The following is a 20871-nucleotide window of genomic DNA, read 5'->3' on the forward strand; positions in this document are numbered from 1 at the left end:
TGAACGAGTGCCGGTAGAAAATATATCAGACCCATTTCACTGTGTCCCCAATCAAACTGGATGGACGTTTCCCTCCACCATGGATATGTACTCTCATTGCAAACGCCTTCCCAGAAATAGCAGTTAGACAGAAGCAGCAGACATCCTGTGTCGCCAATCAAAATATTTTCAGTAATCAGTGTCCACGCTTTTCATCGCTCAATCATACTTATCACGGACCAATGAGAATCATGGACGTCTATATTATCTTACTTCTATTCGCCGCTGTATAGTTACACCTCAACGAATGTAAGCAATCCTCATTCTCCCTCTATTTACGGCAACCTCTCCCATCTGAGACACCGGGACCAAGAGAAAAGGAACATAAACAGAATGGCTTTGCATATTAGTTCGTGTCTGTGACATTTAAAATGACAGATGTTACGATACTTCGTTTCAGAACCGACATGTGCTGTAGGAAGTTTCATCCGCATCGCCGCAAAGTGCACCGCGACGGACCCTGACGTCTCCCCTCGCATCGCATCCGCATGCAATAAAAAAATAGGACGAGATCCCCTCACCGTAACTCCATCTCCGATAGTGCAAAAGGGTACACAGCTCAGTAAAACCAAAAGTGATGGAACACTTAGACAAGGAGAGGGGGTTGTAGCTGGATCAGATGCAGAGAATGCAAGCAGGGAAGGATGGAAAAGCGTAACTGCGGCCATTTGCTACCTGGACCGGAACTGGATCGATCGATACTGACCAAAATCTCGTCAATTGCTTCACTGTAGAGCTACGACTTGCTTGCCTGGGTGCGGCTCTCCAATCCACTCCTAACGGGCCAATGGACTCTCCAAAAACCAACCACAAAAGTACCCAAAGCATGTCTTTCTCAACACATCGATTACTGGCTCTGCATTGAGAAATGTCGGTCAAAAGATGTAAATGAGAACTTAAGTCACACCTTTCTTGAACAGTTCTGGTGCTACCTTAGCCATAACACTTCCTTTTTTCCTCTTTGTTGGCCAGCTGTGGCTGCCTGTCTACATGCACCACTGTGTAAAGTAGTACAACATGTCTCATTACAGAGGTAGTGTCAATATGTTGAAAAAGACATGCTTTGGGTACTTTTTGATTTTTGGAGAGTTCGTTGGCCCCGTAGAACTGGATTGGAGAGAGACACCCAGGCAAGAAAGACTTAAGAAGCACTAGAAGCAGTTGACGAGTTGACTAACCCTAACCCTAACCCATTTTTGTCAGAATCAGCCATGGAATAAGTCAGGAAAATAGGATCCAGGTCAAAAATGGCTGGAGTTACGCTTTAAGGGGTGAGCAACGAGGGGAACCACAGTCCCGTTATGTGTGTGTTTGATCGGCGTTAGCTGCCGTTGGTGATGATGACAGAGGTGCCTTTGTGTCCGGAGGTCTGATCCGCCGGCATGCGAAGGTGGGGTGTCATATCGTAGTGGGTGGGGCCGGCGGTGGCCGAGGTGCAGTAGCCCCGGAGGCTCTCTGGGTCGTAGAGGTGTTCCAGGGCGTAGCCTGTCAGAGAGTAGGCGGTATGCTTGTCCAAGTAGGGCCGCGGGTGGGGGTGGGAGGGGTAGAGGGCCGGGGCCGGGGTGGGGGAGGCAGAGCAGGGGCCCGGGCGACTCAGAGGGTGGTGTAAAGGCAAAGAGAGTGGGGACAGGTCCGTCTGGAGGTAGTCTTTGGGCTTGTGGAGGCGCTCAGATCCCGGACTGCTGAGCCTGGACAGAGGGGCGGGGCTGGGCGCAGGGCTGATCACCTGACTCAAACCCCGGCACACCACGTTCTGCAGCGGCAGGGGCCCTTGGGTGTACTCCGGGGTGAAGCATGGACCGGGGCCCTTGGGAAGTCCGTTGGCGGGACCCAGAGGAGGGTCAGGAGGGCCTTTGCGTAGCTGAAGTCGGCTTTCTTCTTCCTTGATCATCTGCTGCGTGGCTCGGATCAGCGTCTCGATCTTGCTCGGTTCCTGCGGGCTGGAGCGGTAGTGGTCGGCTCGGTACCGATCCCCTGAGTCGCTGGCTGAGCCTCCGTCTGGAGAGCTGACCACGCTGTCCTCGTCCCAGTGGCCTCGGCCTGCAGAGGGAGGCAACGACAGAGCAGTCAGTCAAGAGGCGGCAGAAACCGAGCCAGTAGACCCAATAGACTAGGGTTTTACTGATATATGGCTGGTATTGTCATTCAAAATCAGATATGGGCCAATCAATTTAGTTCTGAGAGTTTTAGTGTCCTATGGTCTAAATGCTGTTTCAGAGGCTTTTCCAACCTGACAAGAACAAAATTCTGGGGGAAACCCTGAACACTAATACTAAGTGAACTATCATTGTTCTAGTTACATGTATAGGGATGGACGATTCCACATTTTTTGGAGTTGATTCCGACTCTGAATGAAAATCAACACAAAAATTTAAATTGTACAACAAAACTAATTTATTACATTACCAAAATGGTACAAAACTGGTACAAACCTTGGTACAAATGTACGATGGAAGATTAATTAATTAATTACAAATTTGTTTAAATTAAACAGTTTCTTAGATTCCACAGTTTGGAGGCAAGATTGCAACAGGAGTCGACTCTAATTCTGTTTATTAGTCCAATCGATTCTCAGAATCGACGTGATGGAATTGAGAATCGACTCTTTTGGAGTCAATTCTCCATCCCTAATTACATGCTCATGAACGGTGAGTGTCTTGGCAAGTACTGTAATAATTGTAAATGTTTTCTATGTTGACTGTAATGGATACAGACAATTTCCATTTTTTAAGAAACACTAAGAAGTAAGTCAAATATTAAAGATATTGAATATCAATATCTTTAATCAAAATATTGGATATTGGCAGCTTCAATGCAAAAATATCAGCATCAGCCTTCATAAACCCATATGGGTCAAACCCCTACAGTGGACACGCCCAGAGTTTGGTCCTTACCATGGAGGTTGTGGATGGCTGTGATGTGGGGCATGTTGCTGTCGTAGCCTTCGCGGTTCTCTAGGGAGCCCTTGCTCAAAGGCAGGATGGAGCGGGCAGTGCCCCACCACGCGTCCCTGCCAGGTGGGGGCGCTCCCAGAAAATACCGTCCTGCCTCGCATCGCCCCCGCTCACAGCTGTGACCGTGAGCGTGCGTGTGGAGGTGCGTTTGGCCGTCGCTGGCACCGTGATGCTGCTCTTCAGACAGGCTGTAGCAGAGCGGGCGAGGCTCGGGGAACTGCCTGTAGACGCAGGAGGCATCCAGGCCTTCGCTTTGCTCCAGCAGCTGAGGGGAGGTCGAGTCGGTGAGGGGGCTGCCCCCCCACGGACTGTCCTGGTCCGACTCTGAACGCTCCGTCTGGAAACCAGGATACTACAGGGACATGGAGGGAGGGGGACAACAAGAAAGGAGACAATAAATCGCTTTTAGGTGATGTAACCATATTGGAAGTCCCCTTGCTCTTGGGTAACAGTGGCTGTGAAAAGCTGGATGCATTTCTTAATGTACAACATCTCAACACAACTTTTGACTGGAAATGCATAATTTTGCCTCAGATAAATCTAATTTATTTTGTGTTTAGATAATATCACCTCGTTTGCTAGCTAATCATAGTATCTGGTCAGTTTCTTTGCTAAATGAGCCTGCTGGCTAGGTAGCTAGCTAACAGTTTGTTCAGGTTAACTGAGCTGACTCTTCTCAAGCTACAACTCAGAGTGTTTTGGAGTAGAGACTAGAGCTAAAGACAAGACAGTTTACTGTGTCAGTGTAACCTAAATTACTTTACTTATAATGTTACTGAATGGATCTACACCCACACCACAATAAGCTTTTTCAGGTGTCTCTTTCTTGACCAGTTGTTATACATTAAGACATTATTTCAGTTAATTTTATTTTATTTTAACTTGTGCTATATGAAGTTTGTTATTATTATTATTATTATTGTTATTATTATTAGTATTATTTGCATACAGCCAGTTCTCTAATGGATTTCCATGATGGCGCCAGCTGTGGCGCCATCATGAAGTGAACAACAACTTCCTCGCATGTGTTCGCATGGAGCCTAATATCACTCAACTTAGTGTATGCTAAAGTGTTAGCATGGAGCACTGGAGACACTATCTACCAGGGATACATGGATGATTTTGACGTCTATGTTAACCAGTAGGCCAAACTCACAAAACCTTGGTGGTAAATCCTCACCTGTGTGTACGGGGAGAGTCTAGCTTTGGTCTTGGGCCGGGAAACTCGGCTTTTGGGGGTTCTGCGGTTCTCCGTCAGGCTGCTGGATGTGGTGCTGCCGTAGGGGAAAGAGGACTTGGACGTGACCTGGTCCAAAGAAAGCTGGAGGCCTTTATACTCCGTCTCCCTAAAGACACAAACATAAAACCCACATGGTGTATCCACAGGAATATCGTACATCTTACGCCGCTTGGATTTCATAGATTTAATATAGTCTGTAATTACGCAAGGAAAGATCCCAGTCCCTTGGTAAGGCTGTTTATTAATGAGCACAAACAGCCCATGTGTACCTGGGTATTTTATTTTTCCCTAGGTGCAAAAACCCATTAACATCTGTTTAGCAATTAGAGCCTCACCGTGGTATTGAGAGGGGCAGCATGAGGAGCGGCCTGTGTGTGTTTGTGTGTGTGTGTGTGTGTGTGTGTGTGTGTGTGTATATACTGTGTGTATGTGTGAGCGCTTGTTCGGAGGGGCGGGGGCTGGTAGGAGGGTTGGAACGGCTGTTGGGATGCTTGTTTTACCAGAAGGATTGCAGCAAGGCCTTCAACAAACACACTACAGAGGGAAAGCTGTCCAATCAAATACACAGGGAGATTAAAGGCTATGTCTGGCTAAATCAAGCCCACAGGAAAACCTTGGACGACACACTACTGGGAAATGGGAATTGATTTCTGGGTAAAGTGCTGTATGGATCTCGCCATGGATGATGAATCAACTTTGAGACAACAGAAAACCTGGACAGGGTTTACTTGAGACAAATAGTGATCCGTCCTCCATATACATCTCCTTCTCTCTCTCACACACACACACACACACACACACACACACACACACACACACACACACACACACACACAAACTCAAACATACATATAGACACACTTATCGGAGGTAGAAAGAATACTAAAATATTGTGCTCAAGCAGAAGTATTGTTACTTTGCTGGGAGTAGAAGTGAAATTACTCCTGTAAAAATGTACTTAAGTAAAGGTAAAAAGTAGCTCATTTAAAATGTACTAAGAGAAAAAGCCATTTAAAAAAAACAGAGATTATTACATATGATCTTTCCCTTGCAATGTTAAAGGATGAGTTCAAACTAGGTTCCTTATAATTAAAAGAACCTAATCGGCTGCTTAAAAGAACTAGATTCTTTTAATTAAAAAAATGAATAAAGAAACAAACTAAAGCTACTCGGTTACAGTAACAAGAGTGAGTATAATTCGTTCCTTCCATTCCCTTGTATCAGTTTTATTCAAAGTATTGCTTCAGCGTTGTCAGGCTGCGGTAGCAGTAGCAGATCCGCAGATCCGGAGGGCGCAGAGGTTATCAGTACTGAACACACACTGCGAGTTCACATGCAGGTGAAGTGTCCTTACACCTGTGTTACTCAGCACTGTATACACTAAGCTGCCGGGCCAAACCAACACTCCTCCCGATAACAACGCTTAACAAAAGCCCTCATGTGGCCTTCTTTACCCCCCCTCCCTCCCTCCACACACACACACACACAGACTTTTTTCTTTTGCAAAAATATGTGGCATCAAAACATTACACTAAGCAAAATGTCTCATTTCCAATAAGTAATCTCATTGTGGCGGAAACCATAAAGCATCTCAACAAGATTCACCCAAAAAAAAAAAAAAAAAAAAAATGGAGAAAAGGCAAGAAAAAAGAGGCTTCATCCACAGTCCCCTCACAGCAAGCTGGAAACTATAAACACTCATCAACTTTACAGCCCATCAATTAAAAGGCCATAAACACAGAGCTGTTATGGATTTGATGTGGGAGGTTGAAGAAATGTGTGTCAAGCTGTTCTCTGCCTATGTTCTGTGAATACAGTCAGTCCCGGCTGCTTAATGGAGGGTTTTATAGGCCTTATTCATTCACTGCGCTAGGTTGTACATCTGTGAAAGACACACAGCGAGGGTAATAAAATAATGGGATAATAGGCAAATAAATGGTATCCCTCATTTACTAATAAGAGTGTGGCTCCAGCATGCTTCCAGTGTGATTTTATGAAGAATGGAGTGAAAAGCAAAAGCTCGTAATGAGGCTTTCAGTGGAAACCCAGCACTGTTTGACTGTTTGTGCAGGATAAAGGCCTTCCAGATTCAATCTCAGTGCAGTCAGATAGGCTTCAGTGCCCGGCTCTGTTTATATATTCTGCAGGCAGACCTGCCAGTCTTAGATAAACTGTGCCAGGTGACTGACGCCGCGGCGGCGAGGCCACCACAGGTAGCGGCCAACACATGAGCACACTTAGCAAACTTAGTAACAATGAGCTCAAACATACTGACACAACCGGCATACAAGTCAATGGACTGGGCGCAGATACAGTGATATAACAGGAATGTCGGAGCGGGGACAGAAAGAGCGAAATAAGTGATGAACAAAGTTGCGTTTTTCCAAAATGAAAAATCCCATGCCACAATCTTTAAACTTTCAGAAAATCACTTTTACTTTGTTCCTATTTTTTGCAAACTATTACAACGATAAAAAAAGAAAATCACAACAAGCCACAAAGCATTCGAGTTGATCTGACTTGACATGGAAGGAAAACACCTTTTCACTCAAAACAGCTAAAACCAAACCTTCCTCACCTAACTGGATTCTGCGAACCCACCAAAACTAGGCTTCAACAAACACATGTCGTATTTCCAATTAACCTGCAGTTAATTGCTTTACGCCGATGGTTTGCATAAATCTCTAGTGCCAATACTCATTATCTTATCAACGGAGGGATTGACAGCACAACAGAGATCTGAGCAGCCCCTCCCTGGCGTCAAGCTGCCAAAGTAAAGACTTTTGTCACATCAAACCAAACATGTTTGACTGACGCCAGCAATGACTGCAAAGTGCCCACCAGAACACATGAAGCTGACCACGATGAAACAGCTCTTAAGTAGTAATCCATGACATTTTCATATAGATAAATGTCCGTTTTCTATCTATCTCTGATTGCTATAACACAATAGTGATTCAACCTATATCCAGTTCATGAAAGCTTTTACATTTGCTGTTCTAAACAGCCGGTGTCTGGTAGCTCTTTCCTGGGAAAAATCCTCTGCTGCCAAGGAAGTGATGTGTTTTACGTTTCCGGTTTGTTTGGAATAAATAGAAGAAGAACTGGGTAGTCGGCATGAGCAGTGATGCTTCCAGGAAAATGAGTGATAGGGACACAGGCAGATACTCACGTGAGAACATAGTTGACGCTGACGATACAGTGAGGTCGGGAGGAGCGGCTGTTGTGCACGATGGTGGCGTAACTCTGGACCCAGACCCAGCCGCCGTGCTTGGCCAAAAAACGGTAGTACTTAGTGGTGACCTGTCCTTTCACTAGCACTGCAAGAGCAAGTGATGGAGAAAAAGAGAAAGAATAGGAAATATGATTATTGAGGGAAAAAATAATACATACATTTCAATTAACACTTCAAATATTATAGCAGCAAAGTAGAGCAAATAGAGATTATTTTATCACTTTTATAGGCACTGGCATCAATTCTTCTTTTTAAATTTCAGGACACAATGTGTTTGCTGTAAGTGTAACTCAGTTTGAATCCGAGAATAACATAACATACTAGAATAACTCTTTTCTGAGTATACTACAAACTTTATATTCATCTGTGAAAATCCTCAACAAATCAATGAAAACAGCAAGATATTGGTCTAAACAAAACCTGTTGACTAGACAAAGTAGATTTCATGTGTTTTTCGAGTGGAGACCATTTCAGAGTTTAAGCTTCAAAAATAGAAATGCGTTTTATAGCTCAAAGAGTGAAAATGGCATAATGTCCATGATTCCCTTTAATTAGATTGCCATATCTAGAAACTAAGAGGGCAAGTAAGACAACAAAAAAAGGAAAAGTGTGAAAGTTCTAGTTTAAGAGCTGCCTTTGATTTGTAAATATAACGGATGACTGTGATGCACTTTGACCACCATGCGCTTTACAGCTACTACTAACGTAAACTTCATCGATCCTGACATTCATTTCAAAGAATATTTGCAGTGAATTATATTGAAAAGTAGAGAAAGTGTCAAAATGTTGTGGTATCATGTAGGCCAAACCACAGTACAACATACAAGTTAATGGAAGTTTTAGACAAAGTATGTAGGAGTATTTCAAATAACTGGAGAGAAAAGAAGGAATACAGCGACATAACATAACACAACATAAAACAATATAACACGACATAACATAACATGACATAACACAACATAGCTTGACATAACATAATGTAAGACAATGTAACATAACACAACATAACAAGATGACATAACACAATACAAGATAACATAATATAGCGTAACACAACACGACACATAACATAACAGCAGTAACAATGTAATGTAACACAATGTAACAAAACATAATGTAACAACAAAACATAATGTAACAACAAAACATAATGTAACAACAAAACATTATGTAACAACAAAACAACATAACACAACATAACATAAGACAATGTCACACAACATAACATAACACAACATAACGTAACACAGTGGAACGTAACACAGCGGAACGTAACACAGCGGAACGTAACACAGCGGAACGTAACACAGCGGAACGTAACACAGCGGTAACACAACATATAACATAGCATAACATAAGGAGTGTGTGTGTGGAGGGAGGTTGTAGGACAGTAAAACAACTTAACTCACACAAGTGATGAGCACATCGCAGGTGGAAGGAATCACAGCTGTGGACGTGATGATAGAGAGTCTTCTCTATTAGATCCTGAGGCTCATAGCCTGTCAGCTCTGCAACCCTGAGGAATACACACACACGCACGCACACGCACGCACGCACACACACACACACACACACACACACACACACACACACACACATCCATCCACAGGGATCATGAGCCTTCCCGCATTTACACATACACGAGCACAGGCGCATGCACACACACATAGATACAAACACACACAATTACACAAGTAAACACATTCAAACATGCACACACAAAATATGTACAAGCAAATATACACATACACACACACACACACACACACACACACACACACACAGACTGAGCATACCGTGAGTCAAGGAAGATGAGCTTCATGTCGAGGCTGGCTCTGAACATGAACATGTTGCTGTGCAGTTTGATCTCGGTGACGGCGCTGGGCGGCAACGAGTGGCCGACGGCCACCAGCCCGACGTTCTGGTAGCAGCCGTCGAACGGAGACATGTCCAGGCTGTACTGACGGATCTTCAGGTAGCCGCTACAGTGGATCACCTGGACCGGCAGTAAAAACATGGAAATATACAGTGAAAACATTAGAACACATGGAAATACACACTGGCATCCCAGGTCAGCAGGGTTATAATGTGCTGAAGACACAACAGAACTTTGACTGGCTCATGGGAGTCACTGGGTGGTTCTCAACGTGGGGTCCGGGGACCACCAGGGGTCCTTGAGAGGGTTCCAAGAGGTCCCCAGCAAACTGATGAATTGTTAAACTTCAGCATTATTTCATTAAAAGAAGTTAACACAATTAGAGAATGTAGAAGAATGACTGTTTTGATCATAGTTTCACTGTTATCTCGTTACCTACAATACAGATAGTCATGGAATTCTGGACAAAATCATATCTAGCAATAAAAATATTCTCAGATTTGCGTCTGAGACAAAATCTCATCAAATGGGGGTCTGTTATTACACTTTTACTCTATGGCCTTGCAGTGTGACTGGTGTGTTTTATCTGCTTTTTGTAATGTATTTGGTTTTTATGACTGTTTAGATTCTTTACTGTTATGCCACCTTTTTCTTTTAAACTTGACATGTGCTTTGTAACAGTGCTTTGTGTTTAAGTTTGTACCTACATAAAGCTGACTTGGCATTGACCAAACATTTAGAAGTTTTGATGGTAAATGATATTAGATGCAGGGACTTCTATTCATGACAACTCCCTATCAATTGATGCCAATGTCAAACTTTCAAACCTTGTAGCCTCCGCAGGTCAGACCAGCGTTTCTTTTTGCAAGGACACATTTCATCCTCAGGAAGAAGGAGCGCTCCATTTCATATTCTGCAGGGAAAATCAAAGTAAAAAAGAGACACCATCATGTTAGTTATGCGGTCTAATGAGCACAGGCTGCACACAGTGTCACAGAGTGTCCGGGTCTGGGTTTACCTTGAACAAAGTGCGAATGATAAGGCTGATGAGCAGTCAGTACGGCTGTCATCTCGTCGTGGTCTGCCGGGTGGATGTATTCATAAATGCTGTTTCCCGTCAGCTCTACCTGTTGAAATGAACATTCGTCTCAGAAACACGTCGTGTGAAAAGTACCGGAGGAAGCCATAGGAGCTGTCAGTTGATTTCACGCAAAATGTGATTGTGCAAGCCCACCTGCGACAGGCCCAAATGGACTGAAGCCGTTTCAGATATGTACATTATTTTCCCATCCGGGGCAACCACAAAAATGAAGCCGTCCAACGTCTGGAAGGAAAGCATTAAAGAAGAAGGCAAGTCACCACACTGCACATAAACAAAAGCAGTCTCATTTTTCTGATTATATATCATAAGGCTATGTGGAATAACAGCTACAGTCACAGCTGAAATCTAGCAAGGAGCAAAATCCTGCCTGAAGATATAGCTGCATATGTAATTAGAGTTAAACGGTACTGGCTAATTAAACAGGCTTGGTTAAATCAGGCTGTAAGGTGTATTGCTGTCAACAACATCATGACATAATCACTTCATGAAGATTATAATAACTGTAACAACAACAGGAGTTGATAATCATTAGAGAAAGGCAGATAACATGACAAAACGTGCAATTTGCCACCACTTTTAAATAAATAGTGGAATAATAATTGTACATTTATTTTAATGCATTATAATATGAAATACAGCTATTATTATTATTACAATTATTACTATTATGATTATTGTTATTATTGTTGTTGTTGATTGTTGTTTTTGTTGTGTTATTATTATTATTGTTATTATTATAACTAATAGTAGGCTACTACTATGCTTCTGCTATTACTAGTCCTACTACTACTATTACTACCACTACTACTAATAATAATATCTCTTAGAGTTAAAAATAAGAATATGGTTCCAAATCATACACATCTTTCTATAGCTGCCAGTTTGTAGCCTTATTTGGCCAGTCTGTAGCCCTGCGTGGCCAGTCTCTAGCCCTGCGTGGCCAGTCTCTAGCCCTGCGTGGCCAGTCTCTAGCCCTGCGTGGCCAGCCTGTAGCCCTGTTCCACCGTGTCGCGGCTCTGAGCGGTGCGGGACAGGCGGAGGCTCGGTGCGTGAGCAGGAATATGTTCAGCTCATTTCAGACTTCCAGCACAAGAAAAAAGCAGCAGGAGGCAGATGGCAGCAGCCACTAAACCACTTCCCCTTCACCACGGATAATAACAATAATAATAATAATAGCCTAATAATAATAATAATAATACATGTAAATGTCTGATTAGAATCAATTCAGCTTGAGGGTTTCCCAGTGTAGTATTGATACAATCTACTTTTTCATTATGATTATTATTAATTTATTATTTTTAACATTATGAAAGGCCTATTATGCGACAGTGTGACAGACATGTCAGACATGGAACTGCAAAAACAATTCGCCCGCAATTTTCTGCAAGATGCTTTTGAGGCGTGAAAAAAAAAAAACAGCCTACTGCAAATAATAAGAGTAAATGTGTCGGTCTTCCATAACCTGCCTGTAGGAGATGGGAGCCTAATTCCCGGCCGACTCCATCCAGAGAGTTGCGGCTCACATGACCCCACGACTCCCCAAGGCCTGCAACACAAACCACACACAGGAAAATAAATGAAGAAAGAAATCAGATTTAATCCCCTGAAAGGAAACAAGAAGCGAAAATGATAAATTCTATAAGGTAGATATTAGAAGTCTTAATTAATTAGTCTATATATATTATTTTATCTGGGTATCCTATAGGCTACAATTAAGACTGTTGAGGTATAAATATGACTCAAAATAAACACACTAATGCTGCGCTACAAAATAATTATTGAAGGTCTAATCTTTATTAGTCTATATAAACTGTTTGATCAGGTTATCTTCCTCATTAGGATTTTAACAGTGACCAGCAGGTCTAATACTCGATATGCGATTAAAAATAAGTGCAGGCTACAATAATGTTTGTACACAAAGAGAATTTCCAAAAGGATAATAAACGAAACTAACTAACTAACTAACTAACTAACAAAACTAAGTTTGATAACCTGTTTTTACGGTCTATTAAAAGGCTTAATCTTAGTCTATATAGGCTACACTATTTTAGTAGGTTATCCTATAGGTCAGTGATTCTCAACCTTTTTCATATCAAGGACCCTAATTTAGTTCACATTAGGTGAGATTTTCTCTCTCGGACCAAAATCTGAGAGTATTTTCATTATTAGATATGATATTGTCCAGACTTCCATGACTATCTGTATTGTAGGTAGAGAGATAACAGTGAAACTTTGATCAAAACAGTCATTCTTCTACGATCTCTAATTGTGTTAACTTCTTGTAAATTAAATAATTTCATCAATAACTTCATCACCCTCTGGAACCCCCTCAAGGACCCCTGTCGGTCCCCGGACCCCACGTTGAGAACCACTGCTATAAGCTATAATTAGGACTGTAAGGTGTGATTATTAAGACTGTAGGTAAATATGATAAACAACACCGAGGCTGCAATAATGTCTCTAGACTCTAGTTTTCTACACTAATAAAAAGCTTAATCTTATAGCCTATATTTATTATCATAGGCTACAACTAGGCTTTCCTCATTAAAACTGCAATGACTAACGCGGGTCTAAAATGTAAAACCAACACTCTGCTATAATGTGTTAAACTTATGGCGTCGAGCCTCCAGGCCTAAAAATACTCCAAACCTAAAAATAGACTCGGCCTGTATTGTTGAACGCAGCTCAACATGCATGTTTCAGCGCAGAACTATTTTCACAAACAGTAAATAAAATAATAATAATGATAATGTAAACCCAGCATGGCAGAGACACACAACACAAGAACCGGGCAGAGCAAACAGAAGTTTCTCCATGCAGCCCCCCCCCCATTGAAATGCAAATCCCCAGTCTGCAGAATAAACAGGCGGCGTGCGGGGATCACAGCGCGCAGCCGCCTCCCCGCTTCATATTAAGCAAATATAGACTTCGCGTTTGCACAACAGAAACAATCAAATTACCCCAGAACCCTCTGGTTAAAAAAAAAAAAGAATAAAAAAAACAAACAAACTGGTATCTGGTTCTTCAAAGGGTTCTTTACAGCACCGACCGTCAAGGTCTAAAATGCTATAATAATAATAATAATAATAATAATAATAGCCTAGTAATAATAATGATAGCCTACTTATTATTGTTATTATCATTATTATTATAAAAATATATATTTTATATATATACATTTATATATATAAAATATATATAGTCATTTATATATAGCACTTTTCAGAGGTTACAAAGAGCTTAACAAACAAAAGGAACATAAAAAGAAGCGATAGTGAAGGAAAGTAAAAAAGTAAAATGTTAATAACTGATAAAAAAAAGAAGTAAATAAAAAATCAGTAGAAGACATATGGAACTACAATGACTCAAAGTGGTGGTTTGTTTAAAAAAAAAAAAAAAAGGAAATCAGAATAAATTTCTTCAAAATTCCTCTTGTGGCTTGGACGCATCCTTAAAATGGTTCTTTACAGCACCGTGAAGGCTGTATGTAGAACCATTTGAGAACCTTGAGTGTGCATATGAGGGTTGCAGGCCTGGCTTGGAGCCTCTGTTCTCCTGGATAAGGCCAGGCTATGTGGCTACCGGGCTACTGTGTGCGGTAGCCCAGACCGGGCCATCAGGTTGCCGCACTTGACAGGGAATTAATGTCTCGTCTATAATCACTAAGGGAGCGGGTGAGGAGGCTAATAAGTGTAGGGCTTTTATTCTGAAATCTGAACAAAGACAGAGACAAGATGTATTCTGAGAAGCAGAGGACTCCACACTTTCACACACACATTACAATAGAATTGAATTGAGCATTAGATTGTTTTTTATTTACTTTTTTTTTTTTATTAGATTTATTTTATTTTATTAGATTTATGGCAAGATGTGGAACTCACCATCCCTTAGCCTAAGTGAGTCTAAATTTGATCTCTTTTTTTTTTTCTTTCTAGTTTTTATCATTAGAATGGAGAGCAAACATCAACAAATCAAATCCAAAATAATCAGAAATCTATTTGGAAGACATATCCTATATATAAAAAAAAGTAAGAAAAGAAATCACATCATAAGAGCATTTAGGTCCAGTGTTCCCTCTAAGTTGATAGTTTGGTGACCTATGGTGTAATAGCCTAATAATATTTTGTCTTTTTTTTATTATTATTATTTACAACTTAGTGTATATAAGCAGGCCTGGAAGTTTTGATGGCAAATGATAAGAATACTAGATACAGGTACTTTGCCATGAAAAAAGAAACAAATCTTTTTTTTTTATTATTATTATTTTATAATCCATAGCCTCACATAAGTTTACGACATGTTACTTATGCGTTACTGTGACTATAGATGATAAAAGATGATTACAGTGAAACCAGCTAAAAAGCGTTGTTAGGCTTATTGCTTTTATAAAAAGGCACTAACTCGTAATAAATAGGCTACTGAAACAACAACAATAACAATAATAATAATAATAATAATAATAATAATAATAATATCTTTAAAGGGAATAAAAGAATAATTTTAAAAAATCGATAATAAAATAATCAAAATGTAACCAATATTAATTTAATTATATTTTCCAGCCTGGAAATCCAGTTGTGGAACAGTGCGAAGGGTTGCTAAGCCACATAAGCAGCAGCGCATTAATATTTAAATGAACTGTTATGCGGTCACAGGTGCGCGTTTATTGGCTATTTTACAGTGGTTTAGAATGTGACTCAGCCAATCAGAGCGAACTGTCCGTTTGTTAAGAAGTAAATGGAGGCTAACCGACATGCATGTTAATATCCAGTGATTTAATGGTAAATACTAAAGAAAACTATCAGCATCATAAACAAAAATCATTTCTATTTTCATTTATATATTTTCATTTATTGTTTCATTCATTTATATTTTCATTTATTTCCCCCCTCAAAAGACTATCCTCATAACTTACATCAGTTGATACTACTTACTATGATGCATATGCATTTAATAAACTCTATTCACAAATATTAAAGGGGCGGTCAACTCTATTTCACAAATAATCAAAAGGCGGTGGAAGTGATTTCCCTGGTCAGACCTCTTGCAGGACTTTAGTGGAGAGAATCAGGAACACGTTTTTCCCGGTGTGGGGTGTCATGTAACCGAACCTGGCTTGGACAACACGGCCGGGGTCAAAGGTCACACTACTGACCGCTCAGAGTACCGTAAATAATGACCACAGCCGTAAAAAAAAAATAAAATAATGAGTATTAAATCTTTTACTACGAACTTTCTCACTTTAGGGGGGTCTGCTACTGGTCCTACAGAGACTGTGGTTCTTAAAGTGGGTTCTGGGGACCTCCGGGGGGACCTCGCAGGGGGTTCCAGGGAGTCCCCAGAAAATTAGGAACAGTTTCATATCTCTAGAACTGAATTCACTTGAAAAATCTCAATGAGAGAAAGGCTATTTTGATCCGAAGTTTCCGAAAGCAAAACTAACCACAAAGCGCTTCTCAGATGGGACAAAATCTCGTCAAATGTGGATCCATTTGTTAGTCGGCAAAGTGAAAAAGTGTGGGAACCCCTCGCTATAGAGCCCCGTTAAATCACAGCAGAGGTGATTTAATGAGGGAAACACGTGGTGCGGCCCGCTGTCCTTACATCCCAGCCCGGCTCCTGGCGAGATTGTCCCTTTAATTATTCATAGGGCTTCTCTGAGCATGGGAATCTGTAAGCCGCCGCACATCTGAAAACAGCACAGTAACAGACCCAGAGCTCTGCCGTCTTCCACAGTGGCTTCAATGGATGTACTGGTTTTGCCAGGCGATCCCAATGCAATAAGGCAGAGCAGCAGTGTTGGATTGATAAGACATTATGGTCCGCAATAAGAGACATGCTATCATTTATGCGTTTGTGACTTTCAGTAGCAGTGAATCTGATCTAGACTTACTGGACAAGTGGATTTTTGGTGACAAGGAGGGAAGTAGAGGCTGGACTTTCATGAATATAAGACTAAACATGGAATGTGCCATTGCAATACGCTGATTGAAGGCAAACAATAAGCTACAATGGCCTGGTGGATCTAGAACCAGCCTATACCTTCCTGATCACAACATCTATGCGTCCTGCACTTGATCCTGATGAAATGTTTCAGGCTCATTTTGCAGTTTTTGGGGGATCAGAATTGGGATTTTACAGTATTTCATAATATAAATAATCAATAAGGAGATCTTAGCTTGGGGCTTATATAGTATATGCAGCAACATTTATACTAGAATTGGTTGTGTTCATAGTGTTTCATGCTCCTTAGCTCTGTTTTTTTTTTTACATTTTAGTTTCCACTTCAATTTCCACTTCTCTTTGCAGTATTCAGTGATGTAAATAATCAATAAGGGGCTGTTATCAACCTGATCGCCCTGATCTGATGAGCTACAAGCAGCATCACCTGCATGGATTAGTGTGGTGGGCCTATATGCAAAAACATTTAGACTAGAATTGGTTCTGTCCAAAGCATGTTTTACACTTTTTCCATGATCAATAAAGTTATTAAAGCTGTCATCAGTTAGATCAAATATAGGCAGTAATCTGGATTTGCCTGCATGGATCTTAGGATGTGTCTTATGTAGTAAATGCATTTAAGACTCAGACTTAAAATCAGTTTTGTTGAAAGTGTTTCATGCATCTTTCCTTTGATTTCTTACCTCTTACCTTTTCTTTTTTTTTACCATCTGGATTTTTAACATCATTTTTTTTTTTTTTTTTTTTTTACATAATCTTCCAGTACTAGAATCAGTGATGTAAACCTGGATTTGATGATTTGATGGTGTGGTCTTTCTATAGAACATGCACCAGCATTTAGACTAGAATCTGCTCTGTTCAAAGCACATTTTATGCTTCTTTTTTTCTGTTTTTTTCTTCTTCTTTTTTTACTCCCATTTTTACTCTCTGGGTTTTCCATTTATCCTTTCCATCTCATGTTGCAGTATTGTAATCCAGTGTTATAAATGATCAATAAAGGGTTGATCTGATCTAAACGGCTTTAACCTGGATCTACTTGCATGGGTTTTTCAGGTTGCTTGGTCTTACATTTCGCGCCCGGTTCCTTTGTGTGTGTGTGTTTTTTTTCCTCCACTGTCTTTGTCATCCCTCCTTCCCAAACACCACAGCCTCCTTTACTGTTACAAGGAGCTCCATATGTTGAGGGATCAGACGTGCGGATCCGACTAATATCCGCGGCCCCGCAGCAGTCACGCAGGACGGAGACTCATCACAGCTCATCTGCTGCCTGCCAGGGGCCGCGGGGGCCCCGGAGAGAAACCACACCACTGCAGGCCGGGCCGGGGGACACGCGGGCCTCCGCTGCCTGCCGACTGACTCTATAGACTCACTCACTCCAGGTGCACACACGCAGGAGCATAGAAATCCCTTTAAAATGTTTTTTTTTCGCCAATCGTCATGCCAGAAAGGCTTTTTTTCTATTTGAATGCCGTGGGAATAAGCTGCATATTATTGAGCTTTAATGTTAACACCAGCGAAGAAGACTCTATATACATTAAAACAGCAGGCGATCCAGACGCATCAAAGCAGTGTGCTGGAATAAATCTGTTTGAATCATAATTAATTATTTAGAAGCTCATGTCTGCCCGAAACAGCGCGCTGTTTTTTCCATAAATACCTCCATGTTAAACGCAGATATATTTATTTTTTTACAGGATTGAAACAAATCAGACAATTTTATTCACATGAGGCACGTCACTGGCCGTCACGGCCAGTGACGTAGAGAAATATAGCCTATATATTTTAGGTGTTAAATTGTAGGAATTAGCCTATACCGATTTTTATTTATTGACCAAATCTGTAAGTTGAAAACACACACCACTAAAAAAAACTATTCACTATTCAACCTATGCGCCATCTGATGTTTTCCCTATCTGTAAGATTAGGGTTTAAGTTAATACGCTTAGAATAAACTTCATAAATAAAAATCATGAAGCGTTTCGACGTGGCTTCCCCAGAAAGTGAGAATATCATTACTTTGCAAAAAGGATAATACAAATATTAACATACATAAATAAAAAAAAAGAACAGGCTAGGCCATAGCCTATAGAAAATTTAAATATATTATTATTATTATTATTGTTATTATTATTATTGTTCTTAGTAGCCTAGTAGTAGCCTATTGTTGTTATTATTGTTGTTGTTGGTGTTATTGTTCTAACAAAAATTCTAAACAAAGATCAATAACTAATAATAGCCTAATAACAATAATAACAAAATAACAACAACAACAATATTAACAATAATAATAATAATAATACTAAGAATACTAATAAGAATAAGAAGAATGTGTTTTCCTGCTCTTGGTTCTCACTTCTTTTTCCTTTCTTTATTTCTTCACTATCAGCCTGTTGCTATTCTCCATCAGCAGCCTGTTGCTTCTTTAGATGATCTTACCTTCAGGAAACACTATTCTCATTTTCAGGTAGCTGGTCGTCAGTCGGATGATCGAGGCTTTATCTAGCTGGGAGGTGATGGCCGAGGGCAGCGGCAGCAGCTTGGCCAGTTCATAAAACTCACTGTTCTCCTTCTCCCGTCGAGTCCGGGCCGCATTTTTAGACTTCTCCTTCATTTTCTCTCTCTCTCTCTTCTTTTTTAACCAAATCGTTTTTTCCTCTCCTTCCCGGTGACAGCCAGTCGGTCGGTCAGTGTCCGGCTCTCACTGCATGATGCGCCCCGACAAGTCTACTAGATTTCTCCTCTAGTCGGCCTACATCCAAGTGAAAACATTCCCATATTTCCAGGTGTGACACTGGTTTTAAGACGCGGTTAAATCCTGGATTTGGGGAGGATTCAAATGAAGTTTGGCCCCATCGGAGGAGCTCACCGCCGCGCGCTAGGATCCATCATTTGCGGTGTGAAGGGCAACTGTGGAACCGCTGGAGACATTTGGCCCTATGGATGAGAAATCAAACGAGACACACACATTGATATTTCTGCTGTGATGCATCACCCATCGGGAGTGCAGGCCTTTACAAAGCATGACAAATAAATGCTTCTCCCAGTCTTCATACTGTATAGGCCTATTCTGCAACACAGCAAACACACACTATTAAATATGCATAGTTATTTTTCTATTCACGTGTCCATGCAGTTCGACTCCAACTCTGCATGGAAATAGTATGCACGTATGCATGCAACTTACCTCGGTGCAGATACGACCCGCAGCTAAACTGAAGCCTGTAGGGCTTCAAAGTGTCCAGGCAGAATCCCCTAAATGCCCAGCAGCGCTCGCTTCTCTTCCATCCTATGTGTTTTTATGGGACAGCAGTGCATCAGAATAGTTTCCAGAGCCGCCTCAGTTCAGCGGGATCGAAGACCCACCCGCTACAGGCAGCTCTGCTCCCATTGGACGATAAGCTGCCCGGTCCATTTCCCTATTGGCTACTCCTTATAGCGATGTGCCAAACGAGGAACGGGGATTGGCTGGTGAAAAGATTTCACCTCTGGCCCATACTGGGTTAAAAAATCCCTCGAGCCCCGGGTATGTTCCGTTCTCTCGTATGGCGAAAACGTAACGCCAAACTTCGTTTAAACTTCTATCTTTTTAATGCTTTTTTGCCTATCGGCAAACATATACTTCGTAAAACTTGACTTGAGACTTTTTAAGAATCGGTAGGAGCCACTCTTCAGTTCGGCAAATATTCAATACACCAAGCAGCGCTTATTTCAACATTATTTCACCTTTTAGAATTGGTTCGCTGTTATTCCTGCAGTCTTCCTCCGCCAAAATATGCCGTGGTGGGTGGTAGCGAGCGGTGTGAACCGATTCAAAAAGGTGAGATTTTATTCTTGTAAATGTAATGCTTTGTTGATCATATGATTGCCGATTTTATCAGAAGACCCTAACGATTCGTAAAATGTTTTATGTCATGTTCTATAAGGCACATACCTTTACCGATAAACAAGAAAGCATGAAACTATCAGATTTCTGAATGGAGTTTGGCTTACCCTTCTCTCCATACCAGAGAGAATGGAACGAATCGGTGCTGAGGCCTCCTCAGCCTGGACGGGGAACAGACTGGCTGAACAGACTGCAAAACACATTGTTCATTAGTGTTGATATCAACGACTAAGGAATAGGCCTAAGCATTCAATCACATAGGCTAGATTTATATTTTTAATTGTGTTCATTCTCAAAACAACTAATAAACTCTGTCACCATTGGTATTTTCACCATAAACCAACCACTGAAATATGTTAGCCGATATTAAAATGCATTAAATACAATTTCATGTATTGCATAGGCTATATTTTGTATATAGGCCTAGACAAAAGTTAATTTTCAAAAGTTAGTAACACTTGACTACCATATTGATAGTGCATTAGGCCTACAAGTGCATTCATATAGGCTATGCATTCCGCCTTATTCTGCCTTATTGCCACGCTTATAAGAGCGCCTAATACTTACTGCTGAATTAAATC

At 41.1% G+C, this 20871-nt stretch overlaps 1 protein-coding gene across 1 annotated transcript; it reads right to left on the minus strand.

Annotated features, from left to right (window-relative positions):
- Window positions 1-1360: 1360 nt before the first annotated feature.
- sim1a (SIM bHLH transcription factor 1a) lies at window positions 1361-19018 on the minus strand. The gene is made up of 11 exons (XM_071902065.1): window positions 18844-19018; window positions 11913-11992; window positions 10579-10668; window positions 10363-10471; window positions 10172-10257; window positions 9265-9464; window positions 8878-8984; window positions 7406-7553; window positions 4174-4339; window positions 2934-3345; window positions 1361-2079 (listed from the first exon to the last, which is right to left on the minus strand). Exons 1-11 carry the CDS (start codon window positions 19016-19018, stop codon window positions 1361-1363), a joined length of 2292 nt encoding a protein of 763 aa, XP_071758166.1.
- Window positions 19019-20871: the final 1853 nt, after the last annotated feature.

Source organism: Centroberyx gerrardi, chromosome 12, assembly GCF_048128805.1.
Source record: "Centroberyx gerrardi isolate f3 chromosome 12, fCenGer3.hap1.cur.20231027, whole genome shotgun sequence".
Lineage (NCBI taxonomy): Eukaryota > Metazoa > Chordata > Actinopteri > Beryciformes > Berycidae > Centroberyx > Centroberyx gerrardi.